Source organism: Pterocles gutturalis, unplaced genomic scaffold (genome assembly GCF_000699245.1).
Source record: "Pterocles gutturalis isolate BGI_N339 unplaced genomic scaffold, ASM69924v1 scaffold16181, whole genome shotgun sequence".
NCBI lineage: Eukaryota > Metazoa > Chordata > Aves > Pterocliformes > Pteroclidae > Pterocles > Pterocles gutturalis.
This window is the reverse complement of record NW_010105768.1, coordinates 5,515-26,507: the sequence shown is the minus strand read 5'-3', so window position 1 is coordinate 26,507 and position 20,993 is coordinate 5,515. Positions and strand designations below refer to the sequence as shown.

Genomic DNA, 20,993 nt, shown 5'->3' with positions numbered 1-20,993 from the left:
TCCCTACACTTGCATTGTCTGGTTACTAAAACAGATCAGCTCTCAACGTGAAGCTGTGTAGCCCAATCTGCAATCTCAATCAAAACAGGAACGAGAGAGGGCAGGAAATTGTTAGTGATAGTAGGATTGGTAGTAGTCATGGCGGGATTGTTTCTGTTAATAAATACTGTATGGGTTTGTTAGGAAAGGTCTGTCTGGGGTGGATGATTTCCAGCACTAGTACAAAGTGTCTCACCTATCTCTGAGGCCTTATGTTTATCTTCCAGCAATTAACAGAAAATAGTGGTTTTTCTTTCTCTGTATCTGCCAGATAATGAGGTTTACTGGCAAGAAAGTCCTGTCAAGTAAATCCTGTTAAGCACAGCACTCAGGAGGTGAACTTACACGCAGCGACCTCGAAAGGTCTGCAGTGTTTTAGTTTCCAGTATAGCTTGTCATATAAAATATGTCAACTGTCTGCTGATGTGTTCAGCAACCTGACTGAACAGCTGCCAATTTATTCTGAAGCATCGTGATTAACATTGGATATCATTAATGCAGAAGGATGGCTCTGTCCTGTTGCTTGTTAGGTTGCAGCTTTCTGTCAGAGGACGGTTCTTTTCACTTGCCAGTACTGCGCTTCGGCTTTTCTCATCGTCTGCTTGCCAGGGGTCCAAATCCTTGGGGTTGGAGAGCTCCCAGGCACTGTTACAAAGACAAGTGTGTCCCTTCAGGAACCTTTTTGTGTCTGTTTGCCCTTAAAAGGGAGTTACAAATGACACACATTCTTCTTCCATAACTAGCAATCTGCTATAATGTTTAAAAAAGCAAAACTAGAATTGTCACCCATTTTCCTCCTTACATCTGCATCTGTCTGTTTATTTGGCACAGGGCTCTCTCGTGCCGTTTTGGTCAGTGGCTGCCTCTACCTGCCCTGCGCTCTTTGGGGAAGGAACAGTGTGGGAAGGATTTTAATTAGTTAAAATGAAAATTCTGCTCTGCTCTTCAGAGTTCATCTGCCATTAATAGCGTTGCCAGGCCACTCCTGGCCACTTAGTACAAGCTACAGTACAAACAGGAGAGACATTATGATGTAAAAATTGTTCTTTCAGCCAAAAATGAGGCTTGCACAGTGTAAATTATCCATTATCTCTCAAACGGCCAGGCACCGCTTTTGATTAGCATCTGGAGAGAAAAAATTAAACTGAAGTGGCTAACTAGGCTGGATGGCAAAGGAAAAATAATTGCAGTCTGGATCTGCAGAGGCAGATTCTTTGTTTTGAGACGGAGCCATTACTGCAATCCTGATGACAGGAGGAATGTCCTTAATACCTGAAATAATTAGTGTTCATGTCCATCTGCCTTGGCAGGCTCTGAGTCAACTGAATGGGCCATGAAGTCTGAGCCTGTCCATGCTGAAGACTTTGCCAGCGCACCTAAAGCTGCACAACTATTTACAAAAGCCAAATTTATTGTAAAACAGTGGAAATATGGAGTCTAAATAAATCTCACAGGATTTTAAAATCTGATTCCTGATTATCACAGTAATCAGTATATTCCAGTGTCCTGCAGGTTCTTGTCTGATTCTCTGTTGGACTCATCCTGCCAGGAGTCAGCCATTGTTGTTTTTTCTCTGAAGCTGAATCCTCTCTTTGTAACCTTTCTCAGGGAGCTTCACAGCACCATGGAGAAACATGTTGCGATCGAGTGAGCAGTATTGTCTGGCCTGGGAATCCAAATATTTGATGGAGCTTGGCAATGCCTTAGATTTTTTTTTTGTGAACATGATGGCTCAAGAAGCCCTAAAATTCACTGTTTTGTCAGGTAAGAACCAAAATCAGATCTGTTCAAGTGGCTCTTGTGCAGTTTCACTCTTGGAGTCTGTTTAAAGGAGGTTTCCTAATCAAGGGAGATTTCTGAGAAGGGAGCGTTGGCACCACCCTGCAGAAGTGGCCGGAGAACCTTCTCTGCCACACCTGAAATTTAGATTTCCTTTCATGGATTGCTGTGCCTCTGTGTCATTGTCTCGTTCTTTTAAAATTGCAGCAGGAAACACCTCCCTTCATGCGTGACTGTGTTTATTTCTCTCTGTTATTACAGTGGTTTACTGCTTTCCATGAACCTTCCAAACGTGCGGGTTACATTCATGTGTCGCGTCTGTTTGCCTCCATATCAGAACATCAGATTCTTTCTTATCTCCAGTCTAGCAAAACATTTCTCAGATCAGCTCTTGAGAAAGAAGAACTGGAAATGACAAAAGGTCCTAGGTTTAGCTTTTAACTTCAGTGAACCATCTTGCTTTTGATGTTTCCTCAGAGCAGCCCAGATTTGTGACTCTGCTGTGCTGTTTGTGTATTGCAGGTATCGTGACGGCCTTGACTTGGCCAGCTTCGCTCTTAACTGTTGCCAGCGTCATTGACAACCCCTGGGGAGTGTGTCTCCATCGGTCTGCTGAAGTAGGCAAACACCTAGCCCATATCCTGCTCAGTCGACGGCAGGTAATTCATTAGAAGCTATCCAGGAATAATGTCTGGAAGGGATTTGGCCCATGGAGGTTAAGTTTTATAGCCATGCTAGTTAAATATCAAGTGATATCTTTCCAGGGAGAAGAAAATGGATCGTAAACTGAAAAATAAAATGATGCATGAAGGTCACTAGCATGTATCTGGTTCTTTGAGGAAAAATAGGAAGTCCCAAGTGAACCAGAGAATTCGTGATAAGATACGTTCCATTTAACCTAAAGTTTTTCTAAATGAAAAAGAAGAATAGATCCAGGTCATAAATGACAAATGACTTGACCACGTCACCAAACAGCCAGGCCAGCTCACCTAGGGGAGGTTTGAGAACAGAAAGTAAAGATAGGTGAAAAGGAAAAGAGAATACAGTGTTAAAAATATTAACTGATAATTAAGAGCCACTAGGAAAACAACGTAAGAGAAGACTGCAGCAGTAGATGCAGTGTGAGGCATATTTTTGCCTCGAGAGAAGTGGAATGGGCTGCTACCTGAAAGAAGTGACAGAAGTTATTAAGTCTCCCCGAGAAGGCTTGCAAAAGACATTTCTGCCCTGCAAAAGCCTGCCGTTATTTGCTGGGCGATCACTGGCATGGAGAGAGGCTGTTTTCTGCCGGCCACATGTTCGTTGCGCAGGCACATCAGTCCAGTCTCTGTTACAGAGGAGCCCTATGGGAGCCGTGGCCCCAGAGCTGCGTGTCATAAATAATGACGTGGAACAGCAGACTCTAAGCAATCTTGATTTCCCATAAAAATACAATAAACATAATTTCGTACAAGCCCTTTGTTTTGCTTGGGGGCATTTGTTACTGCCTTTTAAGCAATCGCTATTGTGAAAACACACATTCCAATGTGCTGGAGCATCTAAAACTAGTTAGCATGATGTCTAGGGAGTCCATCACACACCTGCTCCCTGGTTAATACAAAGACCATTTTTCATTGTTGTTGAGATTAGGCTCCCTTTGATCTTACTGAAAATCTGATTAGGCTATTCAAAATAAAAGCTTTCCCCACATCATTTTTTATAACAGCCACACAGTGCTGCTGCTCTTCAGTCTTTAGTCTAGACATGGTCAATATTTTTGTATTACAGCTTCTTCTTCTGTCTATTGAAACATTTCTAGGAAGATTTGTGCTCCTTGAATTAGGCTTTCATTTGGAAATTTCAAAACAATGCCAGCATCCGTTTTGTTTCTGTTTAAAACATCTGCTTTGTTGTAACTTGTGATCATTAGATTCTTTCAATTCATTTTCTGAATATCAAAAGTACAAAATACTCAGATATGCAGAATTCTCAGTATTGAACTGTGCGTAACTTTGAGGATACAAAATCCCTTTGAAATCACCCAAATTGCTCAAATGTTGCAAAGATCATGCCACAAGCAGAAGTCCTTTGTGTATCAGGGTCGTGGGGATCCTGTGGCCAGTCTCTCTTTCTAGGGCTAGAACAGTATTTGATGGCATTTTCTCCTTTCTTTTTTTCTTAGGGCAAGCGACCTGTCACACTGATTGGCTTCAGTCTGGGTGCAAGAGTGATTTACTTCTGCCTGCAGGAGATGGCTCAAGAAAAAGGTAAAGTTCACCTTCTAACTTTTTTCCCCCTTTATTTTCCTTACCGCTGGCAGAGAAGTTTTTCTTCCAAGAGGAAGAGTTCTTCCGGAACAGAGCTTGGGTCTTTTAGGATAGGACAGAAACCTAAAAAAGTGGGTTTGAAATGCATTTGGAGCCAAATTCTACTGTCATTTCCACCAGTTGAGTGGATTAAATCCGCTGTCTTCACCTGAGGTGCTCCAGTGTGTCAGTTTGGTCTGCAGTCTGTAAACAACAACTTGACATTTTGTGACATTAGACTGCGAGATCAGTCTGTGAGCTGCCCGTGCGGCACTGTGATCCTGGGAGAGGATGCTTTGCCTTTATTGGAAGCTCTCTGTAGCTATTGTATCTGATTCCCTGAGTCCTCCCTTCCATTTAAGTCACTGAAATGCCACTGTCATCTGCTGTTTTCATGGTAATTTCTCCCCAAAGTCAAGTATAAAACCATCTGTCGATTTATTGCCCGTTGTGGTTCTGTTTATTAATAGATTCTATTTTTAATTTTGAAAAAGAATAAAATCGTTATGATCAGTTGATGTAAATTGCATCTTGGAGTTGAGTCAGTGGTGAGCGTGTGCGTGCAGCCTGCCTTCCCCCCTACGTAGCGAATTTAATTCATTAACCACTTAGCCCCACGAAGAGTTGCTAATAAATAAGGAGCTTCCTAAAGGAAAATGTTCCATAAAGTCCAGGAAGGTGGGAACAGAGTCAAGTGAGGACGGAGAAGGTCAGCACTTTTCTGTTGACAGCTGCGTACCAGAACTTCACTTCTGCTTTAAGATGGAAGTCCTCAAATGCAGGAATTCTCTTCTCAAAATAAATCTAATCAAATCCAGAATGATCCTAATGGAGTTCCATTGCAGCCAGAACCCAGATCCTAATCTGGCCCTAGATCTCCTCTTTTTGTGTCCAAAGAATGCAAGGGGCTGAGATATTTTCAGGCTTTTATTTAATGGTCTGAAGTCTCTTGCTGGAACAAAGTGGGACCGTAGCTAAGTAATACATGAAAGGGAATCATTAGGGGTCTTTAAGGTTGGCTGCCATTCTAAAGAAATCTCGGCATCATAATTATGGATCATCGCAGCTCCCCACTGTATGCTAATTTTTCAGTTCCTTAATTGAATTACGAAAGCTGAGCTGTTTGCAAGATGAAAAGCAGCATGTTTAGCGCAGATTGCCAGGGCATTCTTCACATGCGCATTCCAGTGCAAGCCACAGAAGGGATGGAGCTGGGACCTGGGACATCTGAGACTGATTTGGGTTTGGGCTGGGATGTCTCGCACAGAAGAAATACAAGGTCTCATCATGCAGGCCCTTTGTACCCAGATGGCAGTGGCATTTCTGAGGACAAATAACTAATCATGGATTATCCAGCAAAACACCATGGCAGAAACTCAAATTCTGTTAAAAGAAAATACTCTTCTGCAAAACAATTAAATAACCTTTGGGATCCTTCATTTGGGATCCTAAGCCCAGAGCTTAGGAGGTTTCCAGAAAATTACATTATAGCAGAAGATGTTGTAGTGACCCATCAGAGACAAGTTGCTGCACGGGAAGATCACTGGTCTGGGTTCTTCATCACGATTCCCATGCATTTTAGTAAATAAGAATTGTAAACTAATAAAAATTTATAATGGCCTGACCCTGAACCTTGAAGCCAACCTGCACGCGACAGGAGTGAGGCATCACAGCTCACGGATTTGTCTGATGCTGTGTCCTACAGAACCGCATGTGTGACCAGTATCACCATGGGGTTATCACCTCTGCTGTGGTTAGGTGTCAGGAATACCACTCCCAAACTTGGCCATGAAACACTGTCCTCAGCCCTGCGTCTGTACGCTGTCAGAGAGAGCGAAATTCCACCTCTGTTCCCTTTCCAGTGAGGGCTAACACGATGGGATGCTTTCCTCTCTGCCTAGTGGTACCCTAAAGGCACAGCAAAGCCCAGCTCTTGAGGACGGATTGTGGCATCAGTTTTTAACTCTTGCCCATCAGTAATTGCTTTTTTAAATTCATTTTCCTGCTGTGCAGACTATATTAATATTCTTTATCACATAAAAGATTTGCAAACTGTGAAATACATTTAATTCCCCTAGAGTGCCAGCAACTCTCTAGACCAGTGGTTTGTTCTCAGGTTTCTGTCCCCCTCTGTCAATATTCAAAGAAAATTAGTATTTTACAGCCAAAGCTGGATATTTTTGTTCTGAGCAAGAAAGACACTGTACAAAGGACTGGAGAAACAAAAGCTTCCAATTCCTTGGCTAAATGTTCAGGATCCTGATGAATGAGCTGTTTGTTTATTCAGTTGGCTCACGCTGTGGCCATGGAATTTAGTACCTTGGTTGGAACGAGCTCCTCGTTCGCAAAGCTCTGGGTTTCTTTTTCATTGCCCATGATTATGGGAACAGGGCTTTATTGCTTGCAGATTCCACTAACGAAATTTAATTGCTCTTTGCTGTTCTCTTGATTGGTGCAAAATTTGCTTTGGAATAAGAAATAATACCATGAGAGCTCTTTTGGATGGTTGTCAGGTGCTGGGATTTACACTGCAGAGAAAGATCCAGGCACTGCAGGCAGCTCCGAGTCTTTTACTGCTATTAGGGAAAGGAAACCAATTGATTTATGTTTAAAAAGTCTAGCCAGGCAGCACCTCTCCGTCTTAACTGGATGTGCTATGCAGTCATTCTCACTTTCACTTCCCCGTAAACTTCAGCGTATTATTTTACAAACTGCAAACGCCAGCCTGAGAGTGGTTTAGCTCCATCTTGTACCCGCTGGTCTCCCGCAGGTGGAGGGTGTGGATTTGGCGTGCGATGCCCACGAGTCTCCCAAGACCGTGAATTTCATTTAACTTCTGTGGCATCGGGTGCTCAATCTCTCTTTACAAAGAAGATTTATGAACATCTATTAATATATTGTTGAAGAGTTTAGGAAAGTAGCAGAGCTGCCCAATATTTCAATCATTATTTCTACTGGAATTCCCCAGCTGCAGTTGTCTGATAAAAGAGGAAGATTTATTACTCTTAAGAGTTAACATTCCTTTTCAGCAAATCATGCCCTGGGCATTCAGGTTAAAGTACCCTTCAAGAAAATCAAACCAGTTTGATAGATTATCACTTTGTGTTGGCAAATGCCTTCCTTGTCGCTCGTTCCCAATCAATATTAACAATCTGGGGGTTTTCTGTGGCATGTGAGGTAGTGTTTTTCATGAACTCAGCTCCAAGGACTGGTTGTGGAAAGAGTTTGTCATGCTTAATATATGAAAACATTTGCTCACTAGATGGAACATCAGTCCCTTTCACCTGTTTCAAGCATAATAGTTTAGCTCCGTGCAACCCCAGATCAATATGACTCTGGAAAGAACTTTCCACAGGTTTGCTGCTTGAACAGCACCTTCCTGGACAGAGGCCAGGCCACTTCTCCCTCTTGCCACCAGCCCAGTTCCTTTCACTGTCTCGGGATCTCTAATTTTCGTGTTTACTGACTCCATCTAGAATGGTGGACACTTAACATTTGTGCAAAATGATGTTTAAGATCCTCCTTTCCATTGTTTCTGTGTCTAAACCACAAAAATGCTTATTTTTCTGTACATACCCCTCCTTCATGTACACGCAAAGATATGTTTTCTGATCCGTCTTCTAAATCTGAGCTGTTCTACTTTGATCTTAACAGATTCTCAAGGGATCATTGAAGATGTGATCTTACTGGGGGCTCCAGTGGAAGGAGAAGCCAAGCACTGGAAAGCTATCACCAAAGTGGTGTCGGGCAGGATCATCAATGGTTATTGCAGGTGTGTAGGTGCTCAGTCCCCTGCTTCATTATCCCAGCGTCATTTTGGAATGATTTTGTACATTTATACCTTTTAAACGTTTTGTCAGTTAATATTTTTTCAGCTGGTGAGTGTGTTGATTCAGCAGCGCCAGAGGCAGCAGTGCCAGAGCCTCTTCCCTCCGGAGGTCTCTCAGATAAATTCGAGGTGACAGTTTTCAGGTTGCTCCAACTCCAGCTCTCGGCTGCTTGCGATGCAATGTTACGCTGGAAGCCCAAGGTGCTCAGTCTGTAGGTCCTGTTCATACAGCGGCAGTGTTCTGTCCCCCTGGCAGCTTAAAGCTGGGTCAGTGTGTTTGTGGGCATAATTTGACATATTCTACGGCCCCTTTAAATCTCAGCTTATGTAAAGGACTATAAATACGGCCGTTAAGTTCACTGACAGTTAAAAAATGTGAATCAAAATCTAGCAAAGCTTTGAGATACAATTCACTAGGGGATGCTTATGGGGAACAAGATGTGGAAATGGTAATGGAAGGGAAGGAGCTCAAGCAAATTGAAGATTTTTTATATCTAGACTCAGTTTCTGGTCAAGATAGTCCACCTGGACAAGATATTTTACTTACAAAGGAGATATAGCTGGAGTAGGTGTAGCACATTCACTAAGGACATGAAAGAATAGAAAGGTTGAAATCAAGTATCAGCCTTTAAAAACTGTGCAGACAACGGGTATGCAGGGTTGTGAGAGCTGCTGGGCGAGAAGAGGGAGACTGAGAGACAGGAAACAGCTGAAGCAATCTTATAAAAGCTATTAAGAATTCAAGTGACAGTATCAAATCTAATGACTGTATTGGAAGATAATTGTGACAAGAACACTGCTTACCAGCACAATTAGAAGAGGGGAAATTAAAGCGAAGGAATAAAGCAAGAAAGAGTAAGAGCATAGGAAAATAAATTGAGAAATAACCAGGCGAGAAGATTAGCAAAGAACATGTAACTGCAAGTCAAGACAGCTTATAAAGCCGCGAGCCCTCGGGTCAAGGACTTTCCATGCACACATACATACATACGTTTGCCTACGTGCATACGTATCAGCTGAGGAAGTACTGTGCATCTAACATAGTAGATATTCATTTACAAACATTTAGTAGATATTCATTTACAAACAAGAATTAAATAAAATAAAGCATTCAAGATTAAAACAACAAATTAATCCCATCTATCAGTTAGACTGAAAATTGTTGCTTTTGTCCTTTTTGGATCACAGGAGGTTTTGTGGATGCGGGGTGTGCACACCAGTTACAATATTTCTTCATGTGACTGAAGGAAAAAGCAATTGCTGCCTCCTTGGGAGTGCTTCTGTGCTCCTCCAAGAAGCCATAAATGATAGCAATTGGTGCATGTAACTGAATTTGCCTTGGCAAATATAATTCCTCCTTGTGCTATACAAAAATCAAGTTCACTGCAAAAAGCTCAGTGTATTCATTCCCTAGAATATTTAAAAAAAAAAAAAGATCCTGTTATAGTTTCAAAGCCTGCCTGTGCTGTTGGAATAAAATAGTGCGTGTGTTTGTGCCACTGTGTGTGCAGTAGTGGGGTTAGTCTCTGCCTTGGCAAGCCCATGTCTTGAATGTTGAATGAAAAACGATGTAGAAATTGTATCTTGTTGCTCACAAATAGGAAGAAGCAGGTGAGGAGACTGTCAGGAAATATTCCACTAGGCTGGTTCTCTACTTTGCCCTCGGGTGCTGAATTTGCAGGTTATTCGGTTAGCATGAGGGGCAACGAAGGAGGTAACCGAGAGATGTGGAGAATTTATGTCAGGATATCAGATACGAGAGAAGGATTACACACACTTTCCATGGTAAAAGCCCCCCTGATTCTGCCTTCTCTGCTCTCTCGCTTATACAATTTGTGGCCTCGTTCTGTCACTTTAGGAGTAACTTGATTTAGGTCAGATGAATTACACTGAATAAAACTCCTGCAAGATCAGATTTGGGCCCAATTTGTTGAGCTTCAGTCTGCTGCAGCTTGTCGCCTTCAGCTTTGAAGTCTGAAAGGACACAGAGAGTGAAAGCCAGCTGTCAGAGCTGTCCCTTCCGATTTCACAGCAGGGTTACAAATTCCTCCTGGGAACCCTTAACCAAATCAGTTAGACTTGCTCAGCTTTTGAAAGGACCCACGCCTGAGTAGCGTGGATGTGTCGCAAAGATTTTGCAGAGCTCTGCGTAGACGTACAGCTTCTAGCACAGAGTATTTTGGAGTGGAGAGGAGCAGCCAGGAATGGTGACCTTTGCAGGTGCGTTTCCCCTGCTGCCATCACAGAGTATAAATACCACTTGCATCCAACTTAAATCTACTCTATAGGGGTGTTTAGGTGCTCAGGTGTTATGCTTAGCGCAGGAGAAGAGATTATGTATTTCCAAAGGATGCATCATGCTATAGTCTACCCTGAAACTGTCACAGTGTCACAGGGAACAAGTTCTTCCTAGTTTTGTCATCGAAACCATGTATTTATACAGTACCTAGAAATCAGGAGCACTCTGAGGAGCTTCACAGTCAATATTTATGTCAGGAACATTGGTATCGTAGGTCTCATCACGTCTACAGCTGTTACGGGCTGGAGAACTTCTACCTAGCAGTACATTAAAAAGATTCAATGTGAATATATTGCAATCTCTAAGCAAATACAGAAATAAATAGAAGGGTCAGATTTTTAAACAGGCTGCACGTAATGAGACTACACCCATGAATCAGGACACCCATGAATCAAGATTAAATCCAGACTTACACTGCTATGTCCCAGGAACCTGCCTGGAATTCAGCAACTGCTCTGATTCCTATGTCGGACAAAGCTGCAGCAGGTCTTGCTCCAGACACCACTCTGCTTCCCAGCCCTTCTGCTCTCCTCAGGTCTGAGTATTGCTCTGGTTTGGCAACAGGATTTATTCATGCTCTTCTGCTCTGCTCCTAGGGGGGACTGGCTGCTGGGGTTTGTGTACAGAACCTCTTCTGTCCAGATCAATGTTGCCGGCCTCCAACCGGTCGACTTGGATGACAGGAGGATGGTAAACATGGACCTTTCCTCTGTGGTAAGCAGTACTACTTATATTCTCAGTTTTTCCATCTGTCCTTTGCTTGTAGTGCTGTAACCTCACACTCATTGATTCGGGGAAGATGGGATACTGAAGAGAGCGCCGCTGTATTCATTGTCCCTCTTTCCTTTCTTTGAGATAGCTCTCCTCTCAGATTTCAGTATAGATTTTGTTGGCCCAGCCAGCGCTCAGTATTGAGCAAAACAATGAGAATCTGCCTCTCTTGTTGAATATGTTTTTGAGTTTTTTGGTTCTGAAATATACTGGAGACAGAAAATGCCACTATTGTCCAAGAAAGACCTTGCTGTCCTGCAAGGCCCGGCTCAGCAGGTAGGTTGGATCAACAGCTGGGAAACCTGAAGCTCAAACACCTGACTGCAGAGCGGGTGCAACCTTCAGTCTTATCTTGGTGGAGCCTCCAACACTGCTCAGGTTCATACGGGATCATGGGCCTTGGACCTTGGTCCCCTGGGCTGCTCTGACGCCGTGGCGCAGGAACCAGTTTGTAACGACAGCAGCTCTGTGACACCGATGGCTGGTTTGCTGCCTTTTTGGAGTGTAGGTCTCCAGGAAGCAGGAAAAGATTCACCTGTATGTCTGGCAGACATTTAGCTTCCTCAAAGCTGTCTGGTGTCACTAACGATAAGTCACTATATTACATGAGCAATATTCAACTCAATTACCTTAATGATCTCACTGCCTTGTCTTTACTCATGAGTGAGCTCTTCCACAGAAAATCACGCGGAACTTAGCTCATGTATTCACAGGAATCTTGGGTGTGTAATCTTGGTTTTTCTATATCTTAATGTTTTAATTCATTTTTTACTCTCTGCAAACTGGACTGGAAGATGCTCAGCACACAGCTCGTGGTCGTTGTTCCTGCCGTGCCTCCTCCCGAATGTCCCCGCAAGCTGGTACAGATTGTCAGTGTTGCTTGGGAGCCAAAGGCACTTTTAAGTGCTTTCAGATTTTTTGGAGCGCCAGCCCACTGAGCCTATAAATACCCAACTGTTGCCAGCTCGTTTCATTCATTATAACTGAGCAATGTGCAGCCCTTGCCAGAAAGCACAGGGCTTAACGCTGTACAGATAAAACAGAGGCTTTGCAGAACAAAATGTAGGCTTCCCAGAAGGAAGGGGTATAGGAGAGGCTTACAAGCGTGGTCCAGCACTGCAGCTATTCTTGTATCTTTGCATCTTGCGGGTTTGTCTCGGTTAGCATTTCCACAGCCATTTTTTCACTGTCCCCAGAGCTGCCATTAGTCGCTTGCGAGCAGTGACATCTGTTGCTGGCACGAAAAGAAAAATGGCCAAAGTGTCAAGCAGTGGTGGCACTGGGATGACTTTTCGTGTTAGTTCAGTCTGTGTTACTCTCCTCTCTTTGACTTCTCTTCAGAAACCCTCTTTCTATTGACCTTCTGCTTCCCAAAGTTTGAAACCCTGCAGGCTTTATCCTGCCTGGCTCGCAGCAGCTCTCTGTTTTTCCCCCAGAGGAGCAGGATTTACATTTCAGCTGAATGAATAATGGTTGCAGAGCTGCTATCTACTAATCTTCTATTGTTGTGCATCTGTATCCGTCCTGCATGACGCCAACAATCCCAGTGCTGTTCTCGTTTCGGAAAGAGCTGACGCTTGCGCTTGCTTCATCTTTACTGCAAAGCAGTGGCGGGAGGGGGAGGAAAAGCAACCTGCGCAGGGGGACAAACCTGTATTAAGTAGGTGTCGTTCTCTTCGTCCGTTTTGCAGACCATGGAGCTTTATGAAAAGAAATACTTTCTGACAAACATTTTAAAAGTAAAAGGAGCAATAATGAGGAAAGAAATGTTCAGGGGCAATAGTTTTTAAAGTGGCAAGAAAGCAAAGATGGATTTTCCTGCAAATATAGTGCAGTAGCATAACAGAAATATATATAGAAATATTTTCTATACTGGGGACCAGCTCCATCCCTGCAGGTGCCCTTGCTGGAGATCCTGAGTCTCCTGCCAGGAATGAGAAAGGATGAGCTGTGAGAGGAGAATAAAGCACAGATGATGCAAAGGTGCTCGGTGTGAAACATAATGCAGGCAAACTCAGTATTTTGGGCATCTCCCAGTCCATCCATGATGAAAACTGGCCTGGATCCAAGGAGCTTGCTTCTCTTTGCTGTGGCAGCATCAGAATCCTCAAACGAGCAGAGGACTAAGAGCCCTCAGAATAAACAGGAATTCACCTCCGAGGCATTTATTGCATGTCTCTCTTGATTAGTGTGGTTTTTATCTGACTGTCAGTTAAAAAAACTGAGAGAAAAATGTCCTCCCACTCAGCAAATGCAGTTATAAAAGCCTTCCTAATGGTGACAATGGGACTGATTTATTCACTAGATTTATTTGACAGCACCTGTTAGAGAAACCAAGGCAGTAATGGAGCTGTAGTGGATGAGACTGATTGCTGTTTGTTCAAATGGGATATTGCAGATTACATTTTGCATTAACATTTGAATATTGCACAAATGCTCAGACTCAGAATGTGGGCAGAGCGTTTTCACGGAGGCTCACAAGCCAGGAACGGCTGCTGAAGTTTCTCTGGGCAGTTTTACTGCAGCAGAATCCAGCAGTGAACTGGGAAGCTTGGAGGCAGCAGGAAAGCATGGCTGGAACTCTAGCAGAGAGCATGGCTGGACCATGACGATGATTGCAGAAGTCAGAACTGTCCTATCGTTAGTCCAATGTGAAAATTGTCTTAAAGATCTTTATGATTAAGTTTTGCATCGACTTTAAAACTCCTTCCTTGGCTTGCCTGTGCTCATACAAGCCAGAGGCAGCGCCAGGATCGCATGCAGGATCTCCCTTCTCCCAGCTCCTTTCTCTGCCCACCCCTCGCCGCTCCCCAGGCATCCTCTCTTGGCAGTGGGGTGCACCTTGGGTTCCTGTGGCTCAAAAACGGGGAGAAGTCAGGTTTCTTCCTCTGTCCTAAGAGCTGATCTTCATGGCCAGATCCCATTTGGTGCTTTATCTGTTCTTTCACCAACCGCAAAGGCAATGGATTGGAGCCGTGGCGATTGCCCCAGTTTAATGGCAAGAGATGTGTGGTAACTGCAAATTGATTCCATTATCGTCTCTTCTCAGACATGCTGGTCTCTGTCCCCGTCCCTCTCCTCCCAGGACTGCTGTCATTAACAGGGAGAGCAGCATCTGCGCTGCAGAGCTCATGGCTCGCCTCGGTGCCGCGACCACCGGCGGGCTGGCTGCAGGCCCGGGGGTGACATTATTTGTTTCCAAAGCTCCCGTAAATCGAACTGTGTTTTTATGACACCGTAACCAGAGGCACTCATTGTACCGAACACAAAGACCTCCTCTGGAATTTAATAGATGCAGCTGATGATGCTCAGTGACATTTTTGACACTTTTGGGTGGATTGGAACTTGAAAACCTTTCTGAACTTTCTGAATTGACGGCTCCTTTCAGGCGACTGATCGACCCACCGGAACGACGCGATCACCTGTAGTCCTTCAGAGATCTTTCGGTGCAGGGCTGTAGTCCTGAAGCAGAATTCCTGATACAGGCAGCTGGCCTGTGCTTTCCAGTGAGTCAAAGCAACCGTAAAACCAGATCTAACAGGGGAGAAGTCACCCGACCAGACTCATAAACCTCCCCCACTTCTCATTTCCTTATAACAAGTGTAAATATATTTGCTTTGGTTACAAGAACACTTTTCTATTCCATTTATTTTGGAATTCCCCCTGTACTTTGTTCTGACAAATAGTCAAACAATTGTTTATTTCCCTTTAAAGTTTTTTATTGTCCGTTACAATGTTCTCAATGTTCCCATCCCTTCCCCAGCACAGCCCACCCAGTGGAGGAATTCCGATTTTCTGATTGCAGATGAAAACAGGCTTTTGAGAGATGGAATTGCTGAATTTTCCCCACCAGGATGGCTTCACAGCTTGAAAGCGGCACGGCAATTTGTTCGCTGTTCTTTTGCTGATGGCTCAGCACTTAATGTCACAGTAGAGCAGGGAAAGATTTATCCTCTTGGCTCTGGCTTTACGGAATCCTCTCCTGGGCCATCCTGGGAACATGAGCGAGTTTCCTTTGAGATGTAGTGGTCTGAGCAGACCTGCAGAAAGGGACAGGCTTTCAGGAGGTCTCCGCTTCTCTTTTAGCTGCATGAGGCAAGGCTCAGCTCTTCAGAATTGCTCACACCCAGCATCTCTTGGTGATCGTGGTGCTCAAAAATCTTCCCCGTTGTGTTAGTGGAAGCTGCATCCAGCAGAGGAGTTATGAAAATCTAGTCCTTGGGGTGGCAGAGGAAATTTGTTCTGACTAATGCCCAGGTAACGTCACAGGCTGAGAAATCCCCAAGCGCTGACCAGGGCAGGTAGATCGTGATGACCGCAGAGGTTTTTTCCATTTCCTTCTGGTTTCTCTCCACCCTGTCCACCGCTGTGCTCATTTCTTTCTTTAGCACTGAGCTCCCTGCTGCGTAGTGAAAGGTTCATAACTTTTTTTTTCAGAGAACAATGTACACATCTTAACAGCTAGTCCATTAGTCCTTCGATGGTTATTTTAATTAACTAATCTGTTCAAAACATCCAGAGCCCATAGAGCCATCTGGACTGATTAAAGTCGCATATTGCATTACTAATGCGCTGATTAAATCCTTCAGTTCACTCCAAGTCCTAAGTGCAGCCAAATGTTACCACTCAAAACCTGCTTCATGCAAACAGCCAGGATTGGGTTTGGGGTAGGATTTTGCCCATGGAGGAAAGGAAACTTGCTCCAGGGTTGGGTAGAGGTGTGCTGGTAACCCCAGTCGCTGCCGCAGCGAGGAAGGATGCTCCCCGGCAGCAGGAGCTGGCAGGGAGGTGAGAAGAGGGGCCACGGGTGGGCTTTTTTTGCAGGGCACTGCAAAGGGCTCTGACCATCTCATCTGAGTCTGACATGGGGCTGGGGAGCAGGAAAGCTGGGATGGTGGTGTGGGGTATTCCCTGCCCTGGGAAATTCCCTCATTACCAGTAAGATTTGGGAAAATAAGAAGCAGTGTTGCCTGAGACAACTTTCTGAGTAGGTCTGGAAGGATTTAAATTGTTAGAATTTACCAAAGATGCTAAAATATCTTAGGATGCAAACCATACCCCTTAATCTTTGCTGAAATCTACAGGCCAGCTGACACGTGTACCATCGAAATCGCCTCCGCTCGGCCTGACTGCACATTCCTCTCCGCTACAAACCCATGACAAATCCACCTTGTGATTCTGTGCTCACAACCGCTTCCTCCCGTGTTGGCTGTGAGTAAACGGCAGAGGAGATCCGACAGCTGGGCTCGAGCGGGATCTTGGCTGTCGGTACTCAAACGCTCGGCTTGCACGGGACACCTGGAACAGAGGCGGCAGTTCTGCCTTCCCAGCGCCTAGCACATGACAGTGATAACCTGCAGGGGAGGTTGTTCTCTCCACCCTGCGCCCTGGCTGGATGGGTACCTTCCAGCACCCATCTCAGAAGGTTTATCTTCTCATGGAAATCACCTCTCTGTAAAAACCCGTGGGGTTCTGCACATACTGTTGACTTTAATTTGGTTTATGAACCCGTAACTCTCAGCCTCCTGGTTTTATCCGGTGTGGGACAGATCAGCACACCTTCTAGCCGAGAACTTTAACACATTTGGTGGCTGTTGTGCGACTTAATGACTATATCCTAATTAAAATGAGATAATCTTTGTTTTTACAAGGGAGCTAAGGCGCAGGGAGGACACATGATTCAGAGAACAGGTTTTTGAACTAAGACAACTTGTTTCCTACCTGGGCATGGCAGATCACCTCCTTTCTCACTCTCCTGGTACCCAGGACCTGGGGTTTTGTAACTCAGCAACGTCCAAGCGTTTAAACATCCGTCTGTCAGAGGAAAAGCAATCCAGCAGCAGCGTGTGCTGCGAAGGGCACAGCCAGTTGGGGTTATTCACTGGATGAATTTGCCTTTTTCATTCTCATTTTTTCATCCTTTCAGCTTTTCAGAGCTCAAACCAAGTCTCACGGCAGCAGTGGCTGTTGGGATGAAGGACTTGCCTGAGCCAGGTTCCCACTAACAGACTCTCGTTGTTTTGTGCAGGTGAACGGCCACCGGGACTACATGAAGCAAATGGACACGATCCTCAAAGCCGTGGGTGTCAAAACCAAGGAGTGTTGGCCGGAAGAGAAGGGCAGCGACGGTCTTTTCTCCCCGCCATCCGAGAAATCGCAGCAGGCAGCAGGCAGTGAGGCTCGGGAAGAGGAAAACACAGTGCGAGAAGAGGATGCGGCTGGTGGTGAGGCTCTCCCAGCCGTCCACGCTCACCGCCGACAATCCCAAAGCCATTCCTTGGGAGAAACCTCGCTGCCCTGCCCCGACTCCTCAAACAGCGGGGACAGCAGGGGACACCCAGCGGGTGAAGCAGCAAATTAGAGCTCTTCGTGTTGGGCAGAGATGCTCAGGCAGCACTAAAACCGCTTTCAAAGCACCATCTAGTTGCACTGGGATTCCCAAAGGAGGACTGGGAGAGCTGGCAGAGCTGGAGCTGCAGTTTTCAGACCCTCCTGAGAGCCTGGAGCGTGGCACTGGCGTGTCACCGGATCAAACTGTTCGGAGCAGCCTCCCACAGACAAGAAAGGGCCGATTCCTCCCTGGATCAGCGTTCCTCCTCGGGAAGCACAGCACTTCCCTCCTCGCACAAACTGGGTTTGTTCCTGGGGGAAGCAGCCGTCACCGTTAGGGACTGTGTCTCTGCTACTGGGAAAGCAGGTAGCTCTGCAGGTGTTTTTAAGCATATCGTGGAGAGAGGCTCCTCACTGGGAAATTAAAAACAGATTTTGTTTTCCCGTGAGCAGGTGCAGTGCGGGCTCTGGCTGCCCAGTCTCGGTGTCCACGCTTGGGCTGTGCTGACCAGGGCGGCGAAGGGCTCGGGGTGCCTGGCTCCTGTCCCCTGTCTCCTGCAGGTTTGCTGCCAACGCTTGGGCACTTTCCTATCAATAAGAACATTTCCCTGTCTGCAAGCTGAGGGCGATGAGTGTGTGAGGTCTCATTATGATGAGAAACATGCTCCGAGTCCCTAGGTGAGAGACAGCAGAGGAAACAGGAGTGGGCTTTTTATGATTTATGACTTTGTGAAACTTCCTCCCAGGCTTCGCAAGCCAGCAACCCACAGAGACTTTCATTTTGTGTCCCACACACATCTCCAGCCTCAAAAGCCCCCTCCAGACATCTTTTTAATTGGCTTAGAATAAAACCGATACTTGGTGTAGGATAAACACGAATCTCTTTGATTTCTACCTCCTTCCAGAAAAGCAAATTGGCATCCGCTGTCCTGTCCCCAGTCTGGAGCGGGGGACCGAGCTTTACACCCCTGCCACGCAGAGGCTTCCAAAACCGTACAGGGCTGATCCATCTTCCAGAAAAGGTCCTTTTCTGCCCTGTTTTGCTACTAAGCCCAAGAAAACGCATCATGCAGGAACGTGGCGGGAGGATAAACCCCTTTTCTGTGCCGGGTGGTGTAAATACCTTCCCACACCCCGATCTGGAAAGTCTCGTTGACTCACAAGGGAGGAAATTTCCTCTCCCCAAGTCCTGCCGCCGAGGGGGGCTCAGACCCGCCCAGCTCCGATTCTCCAGCAGTGCCTTGCTGCCAAGCGATGGGAGATGTCTCTGAGACAGGCCGTGGGATCCCTGTTCCGCTGGTCGGCGGACTGCAGGAAGGGGAGGTGATTTCTCCACCGCGTCAGAGGTTTTGTCCACAAGGAAATAATTTATTACAAAGAATTGTCTCGATGTGAGAGTAACGTGTTATTGCTTTTGAAATCTGGCTTGAAGAAGCGGTCTTGTCCCTCTCCTGAAGCCTGTGTCTGCGGACTGGGGAACCTGATGGACTTTTGGGGTTCATCGTGTGGTTTTTTGCTCCTTTTTAACTGGAGTTGTAGCCAAAGAAAGTTTTTATACAACCCATTTGTGGGAAGGTGTATATATTTATCTTCAATATTTATCTTCACGCTTGATACCAAACCCAAGCTCTCTCTCCATGTATTTGGGGCAAAACCACATTAAACGGTTCAATGTTTGAACCTGTGCTCCGTCCTGTGTGTCACGGCCACCGATCATTGAGCGTGAGGGGATTTGTCGCACATGAACGACAGGTTAGTCATCAAAACACGTGTTTCCAGTTCTGGATCATACCTGGGCAACGTGGAAGGAAAATTAACGAGACTTGCTGGGCGTGTGGCTGCTTCTGGCAGCATCCCATGTCCCAGGGATGCTCCGTCCTCGTGTGTCTGTGTCATCGGGAGCTCCAGGAGCACAACCTGGTGTGAGCTGGGAAACAGGCAGCGAGGCTTGGGGGAGCCCAGGGAGGGCACAGCACCCAGCTGCCGACCTGGCTCTGCTTCTGAAAGGCACTTGGGGAGGAATTTGCTGAAAGCATTTGTTGGGTTTTGTGGTTTTGAAGTGCCCACTTAGAATATCACTCGCTATTCTCTCTGCTTATGGCTCAGAGGAGGGCTGGAGAGGGCAGCGTTGTCATTGAAAAGGAAATATTCTTTTAGATTCTTATTTGAAGGGGGGAAAAAAGTATATTTTCTAATTGCATCATCTGAAAATTGACAGCTTGTCAGAGCAGAGTGTGATGGTCACATGCCAGAAGCAGGGAGCTGTAGGATGAGATCTGAAGGGAAACTCATCTTGTTACTGCTGTCAGGTGCCCGCAGAGCCACAAGCAAATCCCACACCCTGCTGGATATCCAAAAAGCTGCGCTGAACATTTCTCATCACACCGAATCCCCTGTAGCGCAGGCTGCTGTGATGAAACACGACGGTTTCACTGCGGTGCAGCTCGCTGCTTTCGCAGGAGAGCGAGACAGACACAGCCCAAATTGGGTGAGGAAATGAAACCCCAAGAAGCCGTGATGTTCTGCGGACTGAAGCAGCCCCAAACCTCTTGTCCACGAGTCACGGGATGTGGCTCCCACCGGTCCTTGGTGAGACGGAGGTGATCTGCTGGGCTGTGCGCGTGGGAGCTGGAACCGAGCCTTGGCTTATGTTAGGCTGGCGGAAGGGTCTGGAGTCTGAGGTTCAGACTAACCAGAGATGAAATGGCCACGAGAAAGCTCTCGGAGAAGAGTGATGGTGAGCAGAGGAGGGATGGAAAAAGAGAGGAACGAGGCAGGTGAACCCAGCACTAAAGCCTGGCTTTGCGCTATTTCAACCTACCGCAGAACTGCTCGGTGACGACATCTTCTCCGAGGAGACGGACGTTGAAAAGGGTCTCGAGCAGCAATGCGTGGGCTGGGAGATGTCTCGCGGCAAATCCACCCTCTGGAGAGTTTGCGTTGGGCTGGGGGACCCTTCCCAGCACCCAGAGGTCCGTCACCCCTCGTTGGGACACCCTCAGTCATGCCACGGGGGTGCTGAGCTGCTTCCGCGGCAGCTCCGCGTCCAGGGGCTCCATGTCAAAAAGGTTGATGGAGCGGGGGCCAGTGGGGGCCGGCAGCAGGCTGTGGTCGTTCCCCAGCGCCCCGGATTCCAGCGAGTCAGTCTCTGCCTGCAAGGTGAGGACGTTCTTGAGGGAGGTGGGGGCGCGGGGGCCGCTGTTGGAGTTCCTCATGGAGAGGGAGATGGCGCTGGGCCGGGGCTCACCCGCGCGCCGGCAGCAGGGGCAGGTACCTGCCCATGGCTCTCTTGAAGTCCCGCATGAAGAGCGGGTAGATGATGGGGTTCATGGTGCTGTTGCAGTAGCCCAGCCAGGTCAGCACGTCGAAGAAGCCAGCTGGGACGCAGCCGCAGACTGCCTGGGGGGGACACAGCGAGAGTTAGGAGCAGCTCCCACCTCCGCCCCCATCCCCATTTCCCAGATATTCCAACATTTTCCTTTGAAGGAACCCTTCAGAACCATTTGGAAGAATTTTTCCTTCTTGTTGCTCCCCAGGGAAATCGCATCTTTCCTGTGTCCTGGGGCATCATCCCCAGCAGCAGGGTGAGGGAGGGGATTGTCCCCCTCTGCTCCGCTCTGGTGAGACCCCCCCTGGGGTGCTGCACCCAGCTCTGGGGTCC

General features: G+C 46.4%; 2 protein-coding genes across 2 annotated transcripts in view; one reads left to right on the top strand and one right to left on the bottom strand.

Annotated features, from left to right (window-relative positions):
- Window positions 1-17,363, top strand: part of TMCO4 (transmembrane and coiled-coil domains 4) — a 30,062-nt gene extending 12,699 nt beyond the window's left edge. The window contains exons 8-13 of the mRNA XM_010087530.1: window positions 1,648-1,803; window positions 2,341-2,477; window positions 3,980-4,064; window positions 7,758-7,875; window positions 10,828-10,945; window positions 17,031-17,363. Of these exons, the coding sequence (XP_010085832.1) occupies window positions 1,648-1,803; window positions 2,341-2,477; window positions 3,980-4,064; window positions 7,758-7,875; window positions 10,828-10,945; window positions 17,031-17,363 (947 nt within the window). The remainder of the gene's footprint in view (window positions 1-1,647; window positions 1,804-2,340; window positions 2,478-3,979; window positions 4,065-7,757; window positions 7,876-10,827; window positions 10,946-17,030) is intronic.
- A 2,971-nt stretch (window positions 17,364-20,334) lies between these two features.
- Window positions 20,335-20,993, bottom strand: part of HTR6 (5-hydroxytryptamine (serotonin) receptor 6, G protein-coupled) — a 3,848-nt gene continuing 3,189 nt past the window's right edge. The window contains 2 exon segments of the mRNA XM_010087529.1: window positions 20,335-20,598; window positions 20,600-20,731. Of these exon segments, the coding sequence (XP_010085831.1) occupies window positions 20,335-20,598; window positions 20,600-20,731 (396 nt within the window).